Source organism: Coffea arabica, chromosome 11e (genome assembly GCF_036785885.1).
Source record: "Coffea arabica cultivar ET-39 chromosome 11e, Coffea Arabica ET-39 HiFi, whole genome shotgun sequence".
Lineage (NCBI taxonomy): Eukaryota > Viridiplantae > Streptophyta > Magnoliopsida > Gentianales > Rubiaceae > Coffea > Coffea arabica.
This window is the reverse complement of record NC_092331.1, coordinates 14,342,882-14,365,669: the sequence shown is the minus strand read 5'-3', so window position 1 is coordinate 14,365,669 and position 22,788 is coordinate 14,342,882. Positions and strand designations below refer to the sequence as shown.

The window sequence follows — 22,788 nt, the reverse complement described above, 5'->3', positions numbered from 1 at the left end:
ATTTTGGTGAGTGCCTCTTTATTCGTGGATATAGGATCTTGTCTCTGTTCCTCAACTTGTTAATCAGTTCCTTGGTTATTTGCATCTGCCTCGGTGTCACTCTGAGAAGCCCTTCTACTTTTGGATCAGGTAGGTATCATGATTAAGAAAAATAAAGCCATTTTTACAAATGAGGCCAATTGACGAGGCGAGTTCTTGGCGGATGAGTCGAAGTTACCAATAAACAAACTCACCTGTAAAATACCAAGTGGTTGGGGCTTTGTCCTCTGGTCTCACTTCGATGCTAAAGGCAGAAGTAGTTCGGGAGTTGAATGCATGAGTGAGATTGCATACCTCATTTGTGAGTGATGAATGTGTACTTTTAGTGGAGAGGTCTGTGGATGGAATGATGAGGTCTACCTATTGTCAGACATCATGAGACAGCCTAGAGTAGCGGTGTTAGATGTAGGTCTGAGTAATAAGGTAGCTGGTAGTCACATCAATTCATCAATCACAAGTCATGTCTTTTATTGAGATGTTGGCTATTTCGAGTTGAGAAACAGACGAAGTGATTTCGTCAATTACCTCATCTGGAGATGTCCAAGACGAAGTGTCTCTTGATTCAGGGGAATGGATGGGTGAATTAAACCTGGGCAAGCCGAGATGCCTACATAGGACAAGTGCAACAAATTAAAACTTGTAAAATATATTATGTCTCATCTCATCCAACCAACATGTGTCTCATAGTACAAGATGGTTTGGATGCCCCAGTATATGCTATTGAAGGATTTTCAAACCTGCCTCAAACGAGACATGATCTTTATTCAAATGTATATAATCAAGGATGGAGAGATAACTCCAACTGGAGTTATGCAATGAAGTCATTAGGTTTTCAATAGCAATATCAATAGCAACAACAATCATCCACACCAGGTATATCTCTTAAAGAAAGTATTAAATCACTATCTACTAATATGCAACAATTTTAACAGGAGATAAGAACAAATATTCGAAACCTAGAGGATCAATTGAGTCAACTAGCATCTACAATGTGCTGATTGGAATTTCAAATTTCTAAAAACTTATGCTCACAGACTATTGTCAACCTTAAGCAAAATATGAGTGCAATTATTCTAAGAAGTGATAAAAAACTGCAAGAGTCTCAAAAGGTAGGTATCAAGCATTCAGTTCAAGAGGAAATTGAGAAAGAAAGAATGAGATCCCAACTTCAAATCTCTCCAATGAAAGAGTCTAGTGAATAACCTTCAGTTATGGTGATCCCTCCTCCATTCCCTAGTTGATTTGCAAGATCAAAAGTTGAGACGAAGGAGCAAGGAATTCTAGAAATGTTTCACAAAGTTGAGAAGCGGAATGGAAATAAGAAAATCCGTATAGAAGAAAATACTTTAGTCATGCTACAACTCAAATTACCTCTTAAATGAAAGGATCCAAAAGTTTTTGAACTCAATGGCAAAAATAAGTTAGGAGTTGCAATGACCAAACATATTGAACCGAGAAACAAAGTAACTTGTTTGCTTAAATATTATTGGCATGAGGAGGAAGTAATGAAAAAAACTAAATGATTTTATCTTTCTTGAACAACCATGGTATTGTCTAGCCAAAGACATTAAAGAAAGGCACTATTTAGGAGTCAATCCAAGAGTGTCAATTTTTAATCACTTTTTGTTTTATTTCATGTTTTATGTGAAAGTTAAGTTTATTTCGTTTCTTTTTGACTAAAAACTTTTTGTTGTAGGTCGCGGCCTACGGGCATGTTCCATGATACTTATAAATTTTTCAAAGGCAACTTCTAGGGCAGAAAGCTTTTGCTTATAAAAAGTGCCCACATCTTATGTCCAGTATAAGATTTGAGATAAACCATGCCTATGCTCTATGCTAAGTGTAGTTTTGTGCTTTTAAAATTTGATCGATAGAAGACTATTGCTTATATAGCATGACCACGCTAATAACAAAAATTGACTGCCAAAAAAAAAAAAAGAAAAAGTGGTTCATAGGGCGTGCCTATGTCTTATACCATGTTTTTATTTCTTTTTTTTTCATCCTAATCTACTTTCTCTTCTTTGTTTCTTTTCCTTAATAGCCTCCAATATCGCGACTCCACCCTCATCACTGGTGACATCTTCTTGTCATTGTAGTCATCACTCTGCCATCTCCTCAATCCAAACTTTTAGTGTGGTTCGCCCGCATTGATTTTTAAGCAACTTGTTGCCTCCCCCCCCCCCCCCCCCCACAAAATGCTTAGCTCAATAATCAGGGGAGTCTTTTTCTTCTTTTTTTTGGCACTTAAGTTTCATACATTGAGGATAATGTTTGATTTAGATATGGGGGGGGGGGAGGGGGGATATTTCAAGTGTGATAATTTTTTATGAAAATTTTAAAATTTTTCATAATTTAGAATTTGTTTTGGAGTCTTTTGTGTTATGAAAATATGGTCAATATGCAAATATGAGTAATGTTATGTTGATGGTTTGAGTATTGTATTTTCTTGCAATTGACTTAAATGATGGATGTGCAATATTTATCATGTTTTTAACCCGTTTGTGAGCTATTGAGTCTAAGGAGCACTACAATTATATTTGCTTTATTTTCTTCTTATTGAGTGATATAGCACATGGTTTGATCATTCTACAACTTGCTTTGTTATGCATGTTGAGATGGCACTTGAATTTGATGCATTAAAATGACAAGGGCAATTAGAATTAACCCTTTTCAACTTTCCATAGGCCTACCTTAATTATGTTTTCCCTTAGTTAACCATGTTTGAATCTGGGCCTATTGTTTTTGTTTAATAACCACAATTATTATTCGAAATTGTTTTGTGTAGACCCCTCTATTTGAACCTTGAATCAAAAGAATGTTCTAATTTCGTTGCATGATGAATTCAAAGTACTACTACAAGGTGATGATTGAAGTTGGCAAGTGTTTATCTTTCAATAAAAAAATTGAAAAAAATTGAAACAAAGTGAAACAAAGTGAAAAAGCATAAGAAGGAAAAAATGCTGTGAAGTGCTCTTGTATATAGGTGTTGTATTGTGGTAGTTGAGCAAAGTCCTTTATTATGTTTGCACTTACAAACTTGGGGGGTTTTTGGAAATGTCTAAAACTATAAATGTGAATGAAGAAGGAGTTTGATTTCATACAAAGAATTGTTGGTATTTCTTTTGATTTGTTTAGCCTAAATTTCCCTTTTTATATAACCCTTACGTAAGCCCCATTACAATCCTTGTCAAGGCCCTTTGATTTTTGCATTAAGTTTATATAAACTGGTGGAGATGTGATATATTAGCATGCTTATGATAATGTCATTCCATGGTATTGATTTGAGTGTTGACTATCCCTTAAACATTTTGAGTATCGAGTGCATACAATAATATCTGTTTAAGGGTTGTTGAGTCTTGTGCATCCTCATTTTGATGAGATTGTTGAGAAAATGTGGTACTAGTATGTTATGCTATGAAGTGCTTGTTATCTTAATTGTAACGTTTGGACTAGTGAATGCTTGAGAACAATCATTGTCTTGGTGTGGGGTAATTTGATAAATGGTTAATTGTGTATTTTATTTGTGAATATTCCCCTTTTGTTGTGGCAAAATATGGTGTCAAGTGCTAGATTATGCTCATATCTTGTGTTTGCTGCTGTCTTTAGGAAATTTTGAAGTAATTGGAGCTAAAATTCAAAATTTGCAAAAGACTTTACCTTTAAGGACTAGGTACGTCTTAGAGGAACACGTGAGAACTCGAGTCCAGGGCATTGCATCTACTGTCATGTAGTTATCATATGAGTCGCGAATTGGAGTTACCAAGTGGTCAGGACTTGATAGGATTTATTTGGAAATCAATTGATATATTCTGTGGATTGTTTATTATAAGTGAGTCTTATCCTTGTTAGTTGGGATTAATTCTGTTTTAGTTGATTTATTAGTTGGGATCAGAATGCAGGAATAAGTCAGATGATTTTCCCTTCATCTTTGTTGGTCGTTTCCTTTTCTTTTCTCTCTTTCTTTCTCAAGAAAACCCTAGTTTTTTTTTTTTTGGGCTGCAAATCAACCATAAGGAGTAGCTCATTTTCATGTTCTAATTAGAGGATAATCAAAACTTTGATTCACTGAATATTGTGACATCTAATTTGATTTATTTGTTTCATTTATTTATAAGTATTTATATATTTTCTGTTTGTTCTCGAGATGGTTATTTTGCATGATTAAATAACTGGCCACTATTTAATTATTGGAATAATCTATTGCTATTTAAAATATCAAATATATAATTGTTTGATGGTTTTAGTATTTGTGGGGAGTGATTGTAGTAAAAAACTTTCGAATATATGTTATAGGAATATATAATCTAATTTAAACAATCCGAACTTATGTATTTGTTGGTTAGAATTGGGCCAATAGATTAAATCCTAAAAGTTAAGGGTTGTCTAATTGGTAAGGGAAATAATCATAGAATTTATTATGATTATGGAAATAGTAAGGAGAGGTAAATTGTCAGAACTTATTGACAACCATAACCAATTTATTTATAAGTAGGTAAATTTTATCTTTATATCAATGATCAGTTACTTGAATCAGAATGGAGACTAATCCCTTGACTAGAGGTTTATATTTGATTAATTTAGCTTTATTTAATTTTGCATTTTTGCCTTTATTTAATTTGACTAATTAGATTAATTTCCTACCAGTCCCCTTTTTTATTTATTGTTTCTCTAAGAAAATAAATCACCCAATCCCTAAAAATACAACCCTACTCATCACTCTATTTGAGTTTATAATTTTTGAATAGGAATTTTTATATTTGCTGGTTTGACACCAGTTAAGTTTATCTCCAAAATTTATCCATGCAAGTTCGGAGTTATCTCCTCTGATCTCAAAGCCCTATTCGGCAATCATCCGAGTAGAATACTTTGAGAAACACGTGTTAGAGCCAGATTTGCTGCCTCTATAGTTTGTAAATGTCAAGTTTATAACTTCAAATGATATCCGCTCTGCTCTTGGCTTGCCTGACTCCGTAGATATTGGCTTGTATTTTCTTGGGACAAAAATTTGATGTGTAACTTCGTTTAACTTTTGGGATGGTAAGCGTTTTTTTTTTAACATTTTTTTGGCTTTACAAAACTACAGAAGAAGTCCCAACTAAAGAGTTCAAAAATGAAGTAAGAAGAAAGATTTTTTTTTTAAAAAAAAAATGGTAAGTGGAGGCAGGCTCTCATTCATGATTGCTACTGCTGCTTAAAGAGGTTCAAAGTTGACCCAGTGAGGATGAATAAGTGAAAAAATTTTGTAGAATAAGTTTGAGAAGACCATCTTCGACTGGCTACTCATAATTCTATCGTTTCCTGTTTTATTTCTTTTGGTCATTCTTGCTGTTTATGATGGACGGCATTTTGTGGGCTTCTTGAATTTGAAATTATTTAGTGAAGGTACACTATTCGAGGTTTGTAAAATTGATTTTATTACACACTGAAACTTAATCTGGACTTTCATTTATTGTGGTATATAGTATTGGTACAATTTAACTAAGCTTAGATAAGTGTCTAGATCGTGATTATCAATGATAATGATCTAACCTTCTCCGGTATTAAATTCTTTCTTGTAAATGCTGCCAACTGGGAAAATGAAGTACTTGGCACGTATTAAAAGCAAGATGTACTTGGGGTGTCTTATGCGAAGCGTAGTTTTGCAAGCACAGAGTTTGTCAATTGATTTCACTCGCGTAGGAGTGTGCAAAATCGAAAAAAAATTGATTTACCGACCGAATTCGAATTGAAATCAAAATTTTTGAAATCGGTAGATCGGAAACGAAATAGAAATCAATTTTTTGTTTTTGAAATATATGAATTTGGTTCGAATTCGAGAATGGGTCTTCTCAAATCAGAATTTCCGATTTCAAAATCGGAAATCGAATACCTAATTCAACTTCAAATTTGTATGTTTTTTATGTATGTATATGTAATATAAAATTTATATTATATAATAATACATCTAAATAATAATTATATTATATAACAATACACTAATAAGTCTTATTAAGTTAGTTGTATATTATGTTATACTTATAAACATATATTATATAAAAGTTAGCATTTAGTTTAGCAAAACTTATATATAATTATAAAGGATCCAAATTTCAGTGAAATTGGTGATTATTGATTTCCAAACTGAATTTGGTACGAATTCGAATTCGGAAGTAGTGAAATTGAAATCGAAATCGGTCGAATTTCTTGATGTCAAAATTTCAAAAAAATATCAAATTCGAATTCGATTTTGTTGCACACCTCTACACTCATATAAGCCACTCTGTTTCACGAGAACGCATTGTATGCATTAGTAAGTTTTTGTATTTTGGCTTTCTACTTTGAACAAGCATGGTTAATTGATGATTGGACCTTTGTGTGGGATTGGAACTATGTGATATCAAACAGAGTGGGTCAGAAATTTGTATCTTATTGGCTGCAAATTGATATGAAGGTTGCTTGTGCTCCATGGATAACCGATCTTTTTTTTTTGGATATAATTTTATGTTATTGGATGTACAGAATAATGAAATGGTTCACACTCTACACCAACTAATGAAAGATCAACATGAAAGGCATCTTCTAGTCAAAATTATAGGCAAATGACTTGATTTGGTGGTGTTGTTTATCGTCTGTGAAGTTATTGGGTTGACTATATGTGCTTGAATTTCAAAGTGGGTAATATATTGGGGTTAAATACCAAAAATCCCCTGTGGTTTGACTAATGTTCACTTTATCTTCTTATGATTTGGAAATCTATAATTTAACTCCCTGTTGTTTCAACTAAAGTAAAAGCCTAACAGAAAATATCTACAATAACAGTATTTCTGTCAGACTTTCACTTTAGCTGAAATGACAGGGAGTTAAATTGTAGTTTCCAAACCATAGGGAGGTAAAGTGTACATTTGACAAACCACAGGGGGATTTTTGGTATTTTACACATTCTCAAATGCACGAACATTCTTCCAAGGGTTTGACTTATAGAGAGGCAATTTTGACATTTTTGTTCATACGTTAGTTTAGATGTTTTCCGTCAGACTTTTACTTTAGTTGAAACGATGAGGAGTCAAATTATAGGTTTCCAAACCATAGGGAGGTAAAGTGAACATTAGTCAAACCACAGAGGGGTTTTTGGTATTTAACCCAATATATTGTGAATTTTGATATGTATGCAAACACGGAAATATTGATACTTTTTTATTTTACTATATTTAATATATATATCTAAGAGCAAATTATCCGGTTGGCCATTAAACTTTTTCAATCGTCGAGTTTTGGTCACTTAACTATTAAAAGTTTGGTTTTGGCCACTAAACTGTATAAACTTAAGACTCGAGGCCATTCTGTTAGCTTTAGTCGTTAAGTTCGTCGGTCTGTTTGTCAGCACAATTTCCAAGACAAAAGAAAGGGTTAATTTAGGAAGTTCAATATGCATCTTCTTCTTCTTATTGTATAAACCTAAAAAAAGGCAGAGTATCAGAGAAACTACAAGAGAGAAGAAAATGGAAGAAGCCCAGTTTGGATTAGAGGAAGTAGTAGGACCAAACTCAACGCCACCAAGAGCCGTACCAGCAAATTTCATTTCCCCATAGGGGGTTTTTTGGAATGAACCCTAAATTGCTAATCCCTTGGGGGAGTAGTGAAGATCCTTGGATTGAGGCTAGTGTAATTTGGGGCATGGAGGTTGGGAGTTCTTGGGAATTGGTTGTTGCCCCTCTTTGCAATTACGCTGCTGCCGATGATTTCATTTCAATGCAAACAAACAACCCTGTACACCTCTCGAGGTTTCTGAAGTTATCCATTTTATCTTTTGATACTACTCTGTACAGCTTCAATAGCAGATCGGGAATATCTTATCAAAGCAACCGAAGGACCTGTGCTTAACTTCGACCATCCATAGCAATCTCCTCCCTTGAGTCTGCCTTTCATTCTGGTTACCTCCCTCTCCTCTCCTCTCCAAATTTCAGTACCACCACCCGTTGCATATGATATGAAAGCCTTCTCGTCTTCTTTGGCCTTTTTATTTTTTTCTTCTCTTGAATCTCTGCCACCCACTGGCTGAGTCTTTGAGCCATGGGGAGATTCCATCGATTGAGGCAGTGTAATTTGGGGCAGGGAGGTTGGGAGTTTTTAGGAACGGGTTGTTGCCCCTCTCTGCCATCCAGAAGATGCATGTTGAACTTCCCAAATTGACCTCTTTTTTTGTCTTGAAAATCACGCCGACAGATGCATTAGAGAATTTAACGACTAAATCTAACTGAATGAGCTCAAGTCTTAAATTTATACATTTTAATGACTAAAACTAGACTTTTAATAGTTGAGTGACCAAAACTCAACGATTGAAAAAGTTTAGTAGCCAACCGGATAATTTGCTCTATATCTAAATGTATTTATGACATCACAATGATATCATCTCGTACTTAGGCCTCGTTTGGGATTGCGGTACTTTTAGTAAAAAAATATTTTTAGGTGCTAAAGGTACTTTTAAAATATTTGATAAACATCATTCTATAAAATTAGAAGTAGAACTTTTAATATTGAAAGCACATTTCACAAAAGGTCAAATTTAGTGCTTTTAGAGTAACTTTTGTGATTTAAAAGATAAAATATCAAATTTAATCATTTTATCCTATATTATGAACCAAATAAAGAGATAAACACTTTTAAAATTTTTAAATTACACATCATCCAATACAATAAGTATTTATTGAACTACATCTTCAAATAATATGTTTAAAAGTACTTAATCAATTAATAAGTATTTTTATTAAAGTATTAATCTTCTATACACTGACAGTGTATACACTTTCATCATTAGATACATGGCACATAATCCGAATTTAAATTTGAAACTCAAATATTATATAACCGTGATGCATGACACATAATTCGAATTTGAATTTGAAACTCAAATATTATATATATATATTTCATATTTAATCGTGATAGTATATACACCATCAGTATATATAAAATTTACTCTTTATTAAAAGCTTTATTAGAAAATTATTTTCAATAAGTTATTGCAATCACAAAGAGACACTGCCGACCAGTTGAACCCATTGACTCTGCCTTGCAGTTAGGCGAATCATTGTCCAGTACGACTATCAAAACATAGGTTCGACAAACATCTGCCAGACCGTGAGATTGTGACTAAGGAAGTCAAAAGAGGACGGTGGAAAAGCAAGAAATGAGGCGACAAGTTCAACAATTTACGAACTTCAGCACCAGAAGTGCCACCGATTCTTCATCGAGCTTGTTGAAAGCAAAGAAATGGGATGCGTTGGTGATTGGGGGTGGCCACAACGGCCTCACTGCTGCGGCCTACCTCGCTAAATCCGGCCTCTCCGTCGCCGTTCTCGAGCGCCGTCACCTTATCGGCGGAGCAGCTGTCACTGAAGAACTCATTCCCGGCTTTAAGTTCTCTCGCTGCAGCTACCTCCAAAGCCTCCTCCGTCCTTCCGTCATAAAGTAGTTTCTTGATTAATGATTTTCTTCCATTTTGGATTGTTTTGAGTTTGATTTCATTATTGTGAAAAGGGAGTTGGAGTTGAAGAGGCATGGATTGAAGCTACTGAAGAGGAATCCGTCGTCGTTTACCCCTTGTCTAGACGGGCGTTATCTTTTGCTCGGCCCTGATAAGGAGCTAAACCATGCTGAAATTTCGAAGTTCTCCAAGAAGGATGCTGAGGCTTACCCCAGGTTATTGCTCTTTCAGTAATTTCCTAAAGTTTAACTCTTGGTTTTTGAACTATAATTTCAGTAAGTCGGTTAGGTAAAAAAAAATAGTCCTGCTTTTAGTCACGATGACCTGCCAATTTATGCAAACATGATGAATTTAAAGTTGGATGATGCTGCTAAAATCTTCCATTAGTTAGACCCGTTTCTTCTTTTTTTAATGCTAACGTGATTGTAGGCTAGTAGTGTACAATTAGAATACCAGCTAATTTGAATTTTAACTTGCCTGGATGTTGGTTGAGGGTGTAGCTTGACATGCAGATTGTAATCTTTCAAACGTAGATACCATCACAGATTTTAGAGTAATTTTAACTTATTTTTGTGTCGTCTTCCCAATATTAGGTATGAGCATCTGCTGGAGAACTTCTGTAAGTTCATGGATCCACTTATTGATTCCTCCCCTCCTGAAACTCTTCAACGTGCATCATCTATCAAAACTCATATGAAGGATAGGTTAGACAAATATGCGTTTTGGGCTCATTGCATGCGAAGAGCTGTTTCCACGGGCCAAAGAGAGATGGTGTAAGGGTTCATTTTTTTTCATCTAATATGGATTTATCTATACTGCATTTTGGTCTTGGTGCTTTGTCTTGCTTCCGTTAAGAACAGTGGATTACAGCCTAGGACCATAAGTAGCTAACTTGTTAAAGTTGGCTTGGATACTGTTTACTTCAATAAAGATCCTATCTGTTTTAACTGTTCTACTTTGTATTTTCAGGGATTTTATGGATCTTTTGCTCTCTCCAGCCTCAAAGTTTCTAAATAACTGGTTTGAGGTAGTCACATTAAAACAGGCTATCTTTCAGTAACTTTTGAGCCTCACCTAAAATCTTTTGCAGAGTCAGACTCTTTCAATTTGAAACAGAGCAAACATAGGTTATTGGGCCATGCATTTCATGTTAGCCATTACTTAAAATGTTAGCAGGATTTTAAATGCTTCAGTCCTAAATGAATACAATTGTTCTATATTAGTAGGATTTAGGGCCTTCTAGTGTATGGTAATTTTCCAATAAGTAAATGGATGAAAGTAGAGATGAATGACAAAGGCATTTATGTATTACCTGCCAGTGACTAATTCATATTCTGCCATTTACCTCACAGACTGAAGTCCTGAAGGCAACACTTGCAACAGATGCAGTAATAGGAACCACGGTGAGATTCAAATCCCTTGTGTAGGGTTTCAAGTATTAGCAAGAAAGCATTTACAATGGGAACACTGTATGCCTTTGTCAATCAACCGTAAATTTGATTTGATAATCGACACTTTCTTCTCCATGGTGAAGGGACCTGATTGTCACTCTACAGCTCTGTGAAGTAATTGTGTCCATGTTTTCCATTCTATATATTATCATTTGATGGTCAGTCTGTCTACTGTTCAAACAGAAGAATCAAGTTACTTTCCATTCTAAAGCTGTATTCTACTCATGCAACAGCCTCATGGGGCCCATCTTATAGCATAAATGCTGATGTGTAGCATATTTTTGAACGCGTTTCACGCAGGCAAGTGTCCATACACCAGGAACTGGCTATGTTTTGCTTCATCACATCATGGGAGAAACTGATGGTGATCATGGAATTTGGTCGTACGTATAATACATTAGGATACTAAGGGTGATTTTGCTCCAGTAACAAAGAGCTGATTGCTTGCATTATTAATGTGCTTTATAGATGTTTTACCTAGAGCTAATTTGAGGACGTTCTGGGTTTCTTTCTCCTTGATCTTACATTATTTCACCTCATTGTGTCTTCCAATCATGCTAAAGTAGTTCAATCTATTCTTCTCATGAAATACTTGTTGCATGAGCATGCTCGCAGATCTCTTACTACGCCTCAGTTCTGGAAATTTTTTGTCCAGGAATGCTGTTCACTGTTTATATAGGAATCTCCCTATTGTTAAATGACTTCAGCATCATCTCTTATTGTGATTTAAATAGATATGTTTATTCTCTTTGGATAACATGCCTGCTTGAGACCTAACATAAGCTGTAGATATGTTGAAGGTGGAATGGGCTCCGTGTCTTTGGCTGTTGGTAGTGCAGCACAGGAGGCGGGTGCTACAATAGTGACTAAAGCTGAGGTAATTTATGCATAATTACTCGTACATGAAATTCATCTTCTTCACAGTAAAAGAGATTGCTGCTTGATGAAATATATTCTCACAGTTGATGCTTCAATTTGTTTTATTGATCAACTTGTTCAGTTCTTCATACAACACCGAATCTGGTGGTGTTTCCTCTAAAAAATATCATTCTAATTTTATCTTTTCATTAATTTACTGTTGAGGCATGATATATTAGAAGTAGGCACAAGGAGAAACTTGGACCAGTTGATTTCTTCTTACATATTCAACCGTCTTCACATTTGCTTGGAGCCTATATTGGAGCTTTTGTGCTTTAGTACCAAATATTGCTTGAGACGACCTGTTCAGATCATTTGTTTTTACCATATTATTTCTTGCAAATCAAGATAGAAAGTATGTCTAACCTAAGTTTACTTTGGTTTGAAAATTTTCCCTAGTGATTATTTTTATATGATTAGGTTGTGCTTATGAATATGTCCTAAATAATTGCTGAACATTTGTTTTTGTTGGTAGGTCTCAAAATTGCTAATTGCTGATTCAGGAAGAGTAAACGGGGTTAGTTTTGCAACATGATTTCTTACACTTGGGTTGAAATTTAAGCTTACATTTCTAATTTGGACTTTGGGAAGCTGGATTAAACCATTTAGGTGCTGCTTCCTGATGGAACTCAAGTGCAGTCTTCTGTTGTTTTGTCAAATGCTACTCCATATAAAACTTTTATGGTAAGGTGGCTGTTAATTCTCATAACTCTCTCTCTCTCTCTATGTGTGTGTACATATGTGTGTGTGTGTGTGTGTATGTATGTATGCATGTAAAATGTATGTTTTTATGAACATGTATGTATGTATATGCATACCATTTTCTCTTCCAAAAATATCCAGTAATATTGCTTAAAGCTACTAGTTATGTGTTATTATTCGTGTATCGTGACAGGAATTAGTGCCAGAACATGTGCTTCCTGATGACTTTCTTCAGGCAATCAAGTATTCTGATTACAGCTCTGTAAGATGTCATGCCAATTAATTATTCCTTCTTCAGCTGTTTAACTAATTTATCTGATCTGTTGCATATTACTACATTAGCGTCTAACTTTGCTCCTCTTGGTCTTTTTAAGCATCACTTTAGGTGCAATATTTGAGGATGATATACAACATCAAATGCTCACTTGAACTATTCAAGTAATTAAGTATGTTTCTCATTCAAATGCATGCTGGCAGTATTCATGCAAAATATATGGATTTAAGTTGTTTGATGAGTGACAATTGAACCCAGGAATTATAGGAGTGAAGATTTATTTGCTCTTCGTTTTCTTGTCCTCATTGTCATTATAGTTCCAAGAATGTTATTCCTATGAAAATTTTCCTTTGTGTTATAACAATGTTGCTAATTATAGGAGTGAAAATTTATTTACTCTTCGTTATCTTTTCCTCATGGTCATTGTAGTTCCAGTAATGTTATTCCTATGAAAATTTTCCTTTGTGTTATAACAATGTTGCTCATTATATTAGGCGACTACAAAAATTAACTTGGCTGTTGAGCGAGTGCCACAATTTCAGTGCTGCAAGATTAATCATCCTAATGCTGGTCCTCAGCATATGGGTACCATCCATATTGGTTCAGAGAGGTACGTTATCTTTTTATCTTCTACATTGTCAGTTTATCGAAAGAAAGAAGGGAGAGATTGACAGATTGATATTTGCCTATATATGTAATCCGTAGCATCTGATATAGGTAGAAGACGAATTGTATTAAAGGTCATGAAGAAGACCATTGATTTCAGAGGGTTGTTAAGAGTCAAGATCACTTATAGAAAGTGGCATGTGGTTGACTGAGTAAATCCTTTCGCTAACAACTCAGCTTGTTGGATCATTCTTAACTTTCGGATGAATTGATATTAGATGAATACTTACCATGATGTGCTCTCAGTTATCTTTTGGTGGGTCAGGAAGCAATAGAATTATGACATTGCTACACAGTGGTCGTTTTTAACCTTGTATGGTGATATTTGTGATTTGTTCACATTCTAGATATGCCTTTAAGTTTTAAAGTTCTTACCTAACTAAATGACCTTACTCGACACATAGGGGTTCTGATGGGGAAAAACAAGGTCCGTGCTAAATGATTAATCGTCTTGATTTTTGATAGTTTTAAGCTGGTTCTTATTTTCTAGCTGTTATGTCTTTCAGCATGGAAGAGGTTGATTCAGCCTGTCAAGAAGCTGTAAATGGTTTTCCCTCTAAAAGACCCATCATTGAGATGACCATCCCTTCTGTCTTGGACAAGACTCTCTCTCCCCATGGTACTTCACAGCTTCATACTTTTTGTGTTGTTATGCATTACCTTGCATACCTTGATATCTTCTGTTGAGTCATCTCTCTCCCTCTTTTTTAAACTGCAATCTACTTTAGGAGAAGTGTGTTACATGCTGAGTTACTCTGTCCAAATCTAGGTGAACAAAAAGAAGAACTGAATTGTTCTGTCATATCTTTTGTTCCAGACTCTGTACAACATTTATACAAATGGAATTTGACTTTTGTCAATTCCATGAAATCTGTAATTTCCTAAAAATTAGGAGCTAATTTATTCTATCCTAAAATACATTAGGAGTAAATTATTCTATCCTAAAATAGAGCAGAAATCATGGGATATAGCAGAAATCATGGGATATACATAGAAAAAGATATTCTAGATCTCAACACTCCCCCTCAAGATGGTGAATAGATATTTTCCATTCCCATCTTGCATGTAATGTCTTCAAAGTTGGAAGTTGGCATTCCCTTAGTTAAGACATCTGCCAATTGATTATTTGATGCTACATATGGAGTGCAAATCATGCCACTGTCCAGCTTTTCTTTAATAAAATGTCTATCAACTTCGATGTGCTTTGTGCGATCATGTTGCACTGGATTGTGTGCAATGTTGATGGCAGACTTGTTGTCGCAATAGAGTTTCATAGGTCCTTCCCACTTGATTTTAAGATCATCAAGTATTATTTTGAGCCATAGCAATTCACAAACTCCATGAGCCATAGCTCTAAACTCTGCTTCCGCACTTGATCTTGCAACAACCGATTGCTTCTTACTCCGCCATGTCACTAGGTTCCCACCAAGAAATGTACAATATCCTGAAGTTGATCTACGATCTACAACAGAACCTGCATAATCAGCATCAGTATATGCCTCTATGAGCAATCCTTCATTTTTCTTGAACAAAATTCCTCTACCTGGTGTCCCTTTGAGGTAGGATAGAATTCTATTGACAGCCTGCAAGTGTTTCTCTCTTGGATCATGCATAAATTGGCTTACTACACTTACAGCAAATGCTATGTCCGGCCTTGTATGGGACAAGTATATCAGTTTCCCAACCAACCGCTGATATCTTCCCTTATCTACTGTGCTATCATCCTTCTCTTCATTCAATCTCAAGTTAGGCTCAATGGGTGTACTTGCTGCCTTGCATCCAAGATTGCCTGTTTCTTTAAGCAAGTCTAAGACATACTTTTGTTGGGAAACAAAGATGCCTTTACTTGAGTATGCCACCTCAATGCCTAAAAAATACTTCAGCCTCCCTAGTTCTTTAATTTCAAACTCCTTTGCTAAGCACTTTTTGAGTGTTTCTCTTTCAATTGGATCATCCCCGGTAATGATGATGTCATCTACATATACAAGTAGAGCTGTAACACCTCCTTTTGAATATTTTATGAACAAAGTATGATCTCCTTGACTTTGTTTGTATTGCATTGCTAGCATCACTTTAGTAAATCTTCCGAACCAAGCCCTTGGCGATTGTTTTAATCCATATAATGCTTTCTTTAACCTGCACACTTTCTTTTTAAAAAACATTTCATTGAAACCCGGTGGGGGTTCCATGTACACCTCTTCTTCTAAATCCCCATGTAAGAATGCATTCTTAACATCAAATTGCTGTAAACACCAACCAAAGTTAGCGGCTAAAGACAAAAGAACACGCACAGTATTCATTTTTGCAACGGGTGCAAAGGTCTCTTGGTAATCTATCCCATATGTCTGTGTATATCCTTTTGCAACCAACCGAGCTTTATGCCTTTCTAATGAACCATCAGCTCTATATTTCAAAGTAAACACCCATTTACACCCCACTGTTTTCTTTCCTTTGGGCAGGTTTACAATTTCCCAAGTCTTATTTCTCTCTAGGGCATTCATTTCCTCTTTCATAGCATGTAACCAGTTCTTATTTCTAAGTGCCTCTTGTAGTGTTTGTGGGATTGAAATGGAGTTGATGGTGGTAAGGAAAGTTTTATGTTGTGGAGAGAGTCTATGGAAAGACACGAAATTTGAGATTGGGTGCTTAGTGCATTCTCGTGTTCCTTTTCGAACAGCAATATGCAGGTCTAAATCAATAAATTCACAAGGAGCAGAGTCAGATTGAACACACAAAGGAACAGAATTTTCAGTACCTGATTGTGGTTCAGATTCTTGGATTTGCACAGGTTCAGAAATATGAACTTTCTTCCTTGAGTAGACCTTGAGTGGTGTAGTTGGATTTAAACCAGATTTTCCCTCAGCTGCAAGATCAGGTTCAATTTCTTTACTGGCATGTTCAACTTCAAATTCAGGTTCAGGTTCACTGCTAGTATGTTCTCCTTTAGAATTTGGTGTATGGTCAGGCTTGAAAGACTTTAAGTTTAGTGTAGGACTTTGAAGATCAAGGAGAAATTCCTTATCTTCCCAAGAACTCTCCCCCTGGGGATGAGGATTGTTACTTTGAGAATAAGGTTCATTTTCAACAAATGTGACATCCATGGAGGTAAAAATTTTTTTTGAAGGAGGATGATAACACTTATATCCTTTCTTTGTGTTTGAGTATCCCACAAAAATACATTTTAAAGCTCTTGGATCAAGTTTCCCTCTTTGGTGTGCATGAACATGTACAAAAGCAATACAACCAAACACTTTTGGTGACAATGTGCAAGAGACATTAAAATCAGGGTAAAAAACAGAAAGAGCAGCAATGGGACTTTGATTATTTAGTACTTTTGAAGGTACTCTATTTATCAAATGTGCAGCAGTTAAAACAGCCTCCCCCCAAAAAGTTTTTGGAACTTTATGTTGAAACAAAATTGCTCGAGTCACATTGAGTAAATGTCTATTTTTTCGTTCAGCAATCCCATTTTGTTGGGGTGTATCTACACAAGATGACTCATGTATTATACCCTCTTTTTGGAAAAAAAGATGAGAGAATTTGATTAAAATAGTCTCTTGCATTATCAGATCTTACTCTTTTAATCAGACTTCCAAATTGTGTACAAATCATTTTATGAAACATTGGAAAAATACTGCTTACTTCTGATTTTTCTTTCATAAGAAATAACCAAGTAGTTCTAGTACAATCATCAATGAATGTGACAAACCATTTTGCTCCAGAAATACTAGAAATTCTACAAGGCCCCCAAATATCAGTATGTATCAAAGAGAAAGGTCTCGTAGATCTTGTATTACTCAATGGAAATGATAGTCTATGATGTTTAGCAATTTCACATGTATCACAATGAAAACTACTAACATCTTCATTCTTGAAAAGTGAAGGAAACATGCTTTTAAGTAGAATAAAAGATGGATGACCAAGACGGAAATGATGAAGCCAAATTTCAGATTTATTATTTGAGGAGCAGGTGAGGGATAACTGATTTTTGTTCTTCTTGTTGCCACTCATGTCCTCAAGGTAATAAAGCCCATCATTCACCTTAGCAAGTCCAATCGTCCTCCCCGTAACCAAATCCTGAAAAACACAGTGAGTAGTATAGAAAATTACTCTACAGTTCAGATCTTTGGTAATTTGATGGATGGATATGAGATTGGAGGACAATTTTGGGACATGCAACACATTATTTAGGGACAAAGAATTTGATAGATTTACTGTTCCTTGGCCTGCAACAGTTATAGGAGATCCATCCGCAACAGTAATTTTTCTATTTCCAGGACATGGGTTGTATGTTCTAAATCTGATTGGGCTGTGAGTCATATGATCAGTAGCTCCTGAGTCGATGACCCAAGAGCCTAGAGAAGACATGCTTGAGGCACTTAAAGCATAAGAGTTAAGGTACTTACCTGATTGAGCCAATGAACACGTACTAGAGGACTTTTCAAGGGAATTTAGGAGGTTTCTTAGCTTTTCGATTTCTTCTTTCTTGAATTCTCCCATACCAGCCTGGTTGGATTTTTCTTGTGTTTGGTCTTCTCCAGCAGTTAAGTGGGCTTTTCGCCCTTTGAATCCTCCTTTACGACTAAGGACTTGTTCCTTCCCATGGAGTTTGAAGCAATCATCTCGCGTATGGCTTGATTTTTTGCAGTACGTGCACCAAATTGTGTCTTTATTTGACTTTGTAGAAATCATTGCAGAGCCTTCTAATGTTTTAGGCTCTAACATGACTTCTCGCCTGTTCTCTTCAGCTCGAATCAATGATATTGTCTCATTCAGAGATGATAATCTTTCCTTCCCCAATATCTGGATTCTGACCTGATCAAATTCCACATTCAGACCTGCAAGGAAGTCATAAACTCTATCCTTTTCGATAAAGCTTTTCAAGGTGGCTGCATCTTCACTACACACCATCTGAACACACCGATATTGGTCCAGTTCCTGCCATAGATTTTGCAGAAGGTTGGCATATTGAGTAACAGAAAGGTTGCCCTGTTTAGTGGCTGAGATCTTTGTTTTGATCTCATAGATTAGGGCAGCATCTCCTGCCTTTGAATAGGTCTGTCGAATAGTAGTCCATATATCTTGAGCTGTTGGTAGGAACATGCAAGTATCGCTTATTTCAGGTAACATGGAATTCCACAGCCATGACATGACCATAGAATCCTCTTCATCCCAAGCAGCGAATTTAGGATCTCCCTTTTTTGGTCCAGTTCCAAGCAAGTGGCTGATTTTGCCCTTTCCTTTGAGAAATGTTTGAACAAATTGTGACCACTTCAAATAGTTTTTCCCGTTGAGCCTGTAGGCTGCCTGGATACTCTGCAAATCCCCTGTTTGTGGAATATTTGAGGTCTCCTCTGATTTGGTATTGGAGTGGATTTCTGATGTTTCAGTTTCAGACATGGTGGAGGTTTCAAAGAAAAATTGGCAATGAAGGCCTAATGGAAAAAATCAGCAATGAAGGCTGGAAATTGCACTTGGCAATAAGACTTGAAGAAAAGGAAAGTTCTCAGCAATGAAGGCTGACAAGAAGAGGTCCCAAGAGCAAAAGCTCTGATACCATGAACAAAAAGAAGAACTGAATTGTTCTGTCATATCTTTTGTTCCAGACTCTGTACAACATTTATACAAATGGAATTTGACTTTTGTCAATTCCATGAAATCTGTAATTTCCTAAAAATTAGGAGCTAATTTATTCTATCCTAAAATACATTAGGAGTAAATTATTCTATCCTAAAATAGAGCAGAAATCATGGGATATAGCAGAAATCATGGGATATACATAGAAAAAGATATTCTAGATCTCAACACTAGGTAAGGGAACTAACAAGAGTTTCTGCCTGTGAGATTTTATTTTTCCGATGTAAGTACACATACACACATACATACATTATTTTTTGAGCAACATACATGCATGCATGCACACATACATACATACACATACATACATACATACATATGTATATGTAACACAGAGCAATCTACTTTGAGAGAAGAGCATTAGGTTTTTAGTTAGTTCAAATCCAGGTAAAAGCAACTACCAACAGTTTCAGCATGTTCTGATAATGTCTATGCTAGATGTTTACATTTATTGTGTTGTCTTCATCTGTATGACTGGAAATGCAAGGGATTAGGGATTCCATGAATTTTTGGGTCAGGGGACGTAACATTGTGAACTTGATAATTTTCTCTATCAAGCAGTTGGAGGTAGCTGAGTTTCATTATTCGTATGTTGCAAATATGAATTTTTCATTTTCTTAAGTAATTTATTCCTCTTTAACTTGCATTATAAAATAATTTCATGCTACTAACTTTACTGTGAGTACCTGGATATCTCATTGGAATTTGATTCATCTCATAGGTAAGCATGTCATCAACTTATTTATTCAGTACACACCTTATAAACCTTTGGATGGCAGTTGGGAAGACCCTGCCTATAGGGTGAGTGAAATTTCTTAGATCAGTTCTCCTTTTCTGTACCTAGTTGATAATTTTGGCTATGCACTACCCGTTAAAATTCGTACGTTTTTGGCTTCTATCTTCTAATAATCAACTTGCTTCAGTAATATTCTGTTACTTACATTTTCTTCAAGTTTGTTGCTTTTTTTTTTTAACAGTTGTAGCAATTTCCCTGGTCAAGTTTGTGACTAAGTGAAGAATATTTGCTGTAGGAATCATTTGCACAAAGATGCTTCTCCTTAATTGATGAATACGCCCCTGGCTTTAGCTCGTCAATTCTTGGATATGACATGTTGACTCCACCAGATCTTGAGAGAGAAATTGGTTTGACAGGTACCTTCACTTTTGAGTTTCAACATATTGTTTGGGAGAAGCTGCGGAGACTATGCAGCACTGATACCGGTTCTCTATACCCATATGTTGACATTATATCCCCATTATTTGATAGTGGATACTTGTAGACATACATACAAGTTTCTAAATTAAATTAAGAAAACAGCTTAGTCACTCGGGGATGACAGTCATAGAGAATGCATTTGAACTATTTGGCTTGATTTTTCTACCTGATTAATACATTGCAAGAACGGGTTCTTGGTATTTGCTATTAAGATAACAGTTTATTCTTATGATGCTTAGTTGCTTATTCAGCATTTTTAAATTTTGACAGGAGGAAATATTTTTCATGGTGCCATGGGGTTGGGTTCTTTGTTCCTTATGCGACCTGTTAAAGGATGGTAATAAGCATGTAACAAGTGCTACAATGAAGAGTCCCCTTTCAGAATGCATTGTCATAATGTGATATGCTATCTTTGCAATTTGTAGGTCGAATTACAGGACTCCAGTACAAGGTCTATACTTATGTGGAAGTGGAGCTCATCCGGGTGGCGGCGTGATGGGTGCTTCTGGTCGGAATGCTGCTGGCGCAGTCATTCAAGACTGGAAGTAGATGGCTTGACTGATCTCCTATATTCATTTCAAGGCATCACAGATGGAAAATCATTGCATCCATCATTTTTGGCCTGGCAAGCTTATTTTCCACTTGTAGATTAGCTGGTGAACAGTGGCTACTTTACCTTTCTTTGTTTCCTCTTGTACTAGGACAAAACCTTTTCGACACCCTGAAATCTGAAAAGTTCCATCTCGGCCAAATTAAGGGCGAGGGGCTTAATTTTTTCCCTTGTGCAAATTGCAGACAATTGCTTTCTGAAAAATATAGCATGCAAATGTGCTTTTGCAGAGCTGATTCTAGTTTGTCTATTTTCACTTTTTATTTTTTGACACGAGCTGATACTAATTACTAAAATCAAACTTTGAAAGAGAGGGACAGGCATTCTAGTATTGGCAAAACAAGCCTTTCCAGTCGCTAATCAAAGGTATCATAAGGAAAAAGGAGTTCATTTTATCATATTGTTGCTTCCAATCAACAGTCTGTACACGCTTACAATATAACCATGACTTATATTTACTCCGTAAGAGCACTTACCCTAGCAACCAGTTCTGAATTTGGAGAGAGAGAGAGAGAGAGAGAGAGAGATTGTCCCTTTAAATCTACAATTCTTGCTATTGAACTTTTAGAATATTTTACTTTTGGGTTGTGTGGTGGAGCCAATCTAAAGATGCCCTGTGTCAGCTCGTATATGGTGGTCTGGCAGCTCGGACGTAGGGGCGCCAGCTTGGCCACACCCACCGCCTCTCAGCCGTGTGGGCTTAGTGGGCCGCACCCCCCGAACCCTTTGGAGTTAGTAGGCGAAACTCTAGAAAGACTCCTCCTTGACTAGGAGTCGTAGTCCTATAAGGAAACTATCCCCCTCAAGCCTATAAATACAGTACCACAAAACAACACAAGGTACGCCATCTACACTACTTCATACTAGGGCCTTACTCTCAAGCTCTCACTGACTTAATCGTCGGAGCTACTTCAGGGACTAGCCCCTCCGTTTATTTCTCTTTGCAGGGCAGCTCGTGTGCTCTCATCCCACCAGTTCGGTTACTCTCTGCTCGCCCAGCTCGCGGCAGCTCAGCTCGGATTGCGGTTTTTGGCAGTCACATTAGGTTGCAATTCTAAATTAGGACAAATTTTATTCAGAAAACAAGAAAGAAAAGAAGACTGAGAAAATTTGTAAAAAGAAAATTTTCAATTAAAGATGAAAATTGGGGCAATTTTTTAGTTAATGATAGTTTACACTCGTGCAAGTTTTAAAAAGAGTAATTTCAAATTGATTTGATAATGCATTCAAAATTCGTTTTCGAAGTCTCCCATCACATGCACCTCTATTCGGCCCCTGATCCTCTCTAGTAATTTTGAAAGAAGATTTGCTGATCAAGAGGAGAGCGACGTGTAGCATCTTTTCCAAATTCCTTAAAGGAAGTGTTTCACTTGTGCTCCCCAAGTTCGGAAAACATGTGACTTTCGACTTCCCTGAAAAATTGTCAGCTTTTTTTTTTTTCTCTTTCTTCTTCCTAAGATTGAAAAATCAAAAGATTGTAAAAGCCGCTCAAGTAAGCGTGTCATTGCATACACTCTATATTTATTATGTTTTAATAGCTTGCATTTTAAATTTCATTTTTGACAATCCAAATTTTGCATTTTTCATTTCTCTCACTGGTTGTTTGGAAGTCCAATTCCATCAAGCAATTTAGCCTTGAGGTGTACTTTTCATATCTTCCACTCTCACTGGTTGTTTGGAAGTCCAATTCCATCAAGCAATTTAGCCTTGAGGTTACTTTTCATATCTTTCACTAGTTGTCTGAGTGTAAGCCCCGATGCAACCAAATACAACCAAAATACTCAACCAGACAAGTAGTCAAGTAAATACAAT

The 22,788-nt window shown here is 36.0% G+C and overlaps 1 protein-coding gene across 2 annotated transcripts; it reads left to right on the top strand.

Moving 5' to 3' along the window:
* Positions 1 to 9,049: 9,049 nt before the first annotated feature.
* Positions 9,050 to 21,212, top strand: LOC113718964 (uncharacterized). Of its 2 annotated transcripts, none has more exons than XM_072071666.1 (16): positions 9,050 to 9,435; positions 9,556 to 9,717; positions 10,096 to 10,275; positions 10,472 to 10,529; positions 10,855 to 10,905; positions 11,254 to 11,336; positions 11,743 to 11,830; positions 12,347 to 12,388; positions 12,481 to 12,555; positions 12,767 to 12,835; positions 13,342 to 13,457; positions 14,020 to 14,132; positions 19,872 to 19,951; positions 20,182 to 20,302; positions 20,637 to 20,703; positions 20,792 to 21,212. In XM_072071666.1, exons 1-16 carry the CDS (start codon positions 9,206 to 9,208, stop codon positions 20,913 to 20,915), a joined length of 1,659 nt encoding a protein of 552 aa, XP_071927767.1. In that variant the 5' UTR covers positions 9,050 to 9,205; the 3' UTR covers positions 20,916 to 21,212. The 2 variants fall into 2 exon arrangements, with proteins under 2 accessions (XP_071927767.1, XP_027099707.1); XM_027243906.2 differs by having other exon boundaries at positions 9,051 to 9,486.
* Positions 21,213 to 22,788: the final 1,576 nt, after the last annotated feature.

Excerpts from the sequence above, each read along its gene's own strand:
- LOC113718964 (XM_027243906.2), top strand. The coding sequence starts at position 9,206 with ATGAGGCGACAAGTTCAACAATTTACGAACTTCAGCACCAGAAGTGCC. Across the intron at positions 11,337-11,742 it reads GGTGATCATGGAATTTGGTC|ATATGTTGAAGGTGGAATGG; the intron begins GTACGTATAATA and ends CATAAGCTGTAG. Across the intron at positions 14,133-19,871 it reads CAAGACTCTCTCTCCCCATG|GTAAGCATGTCATCAACTTA; the intron begins GTACTTCACAGC and ends TTCATCTCATAG.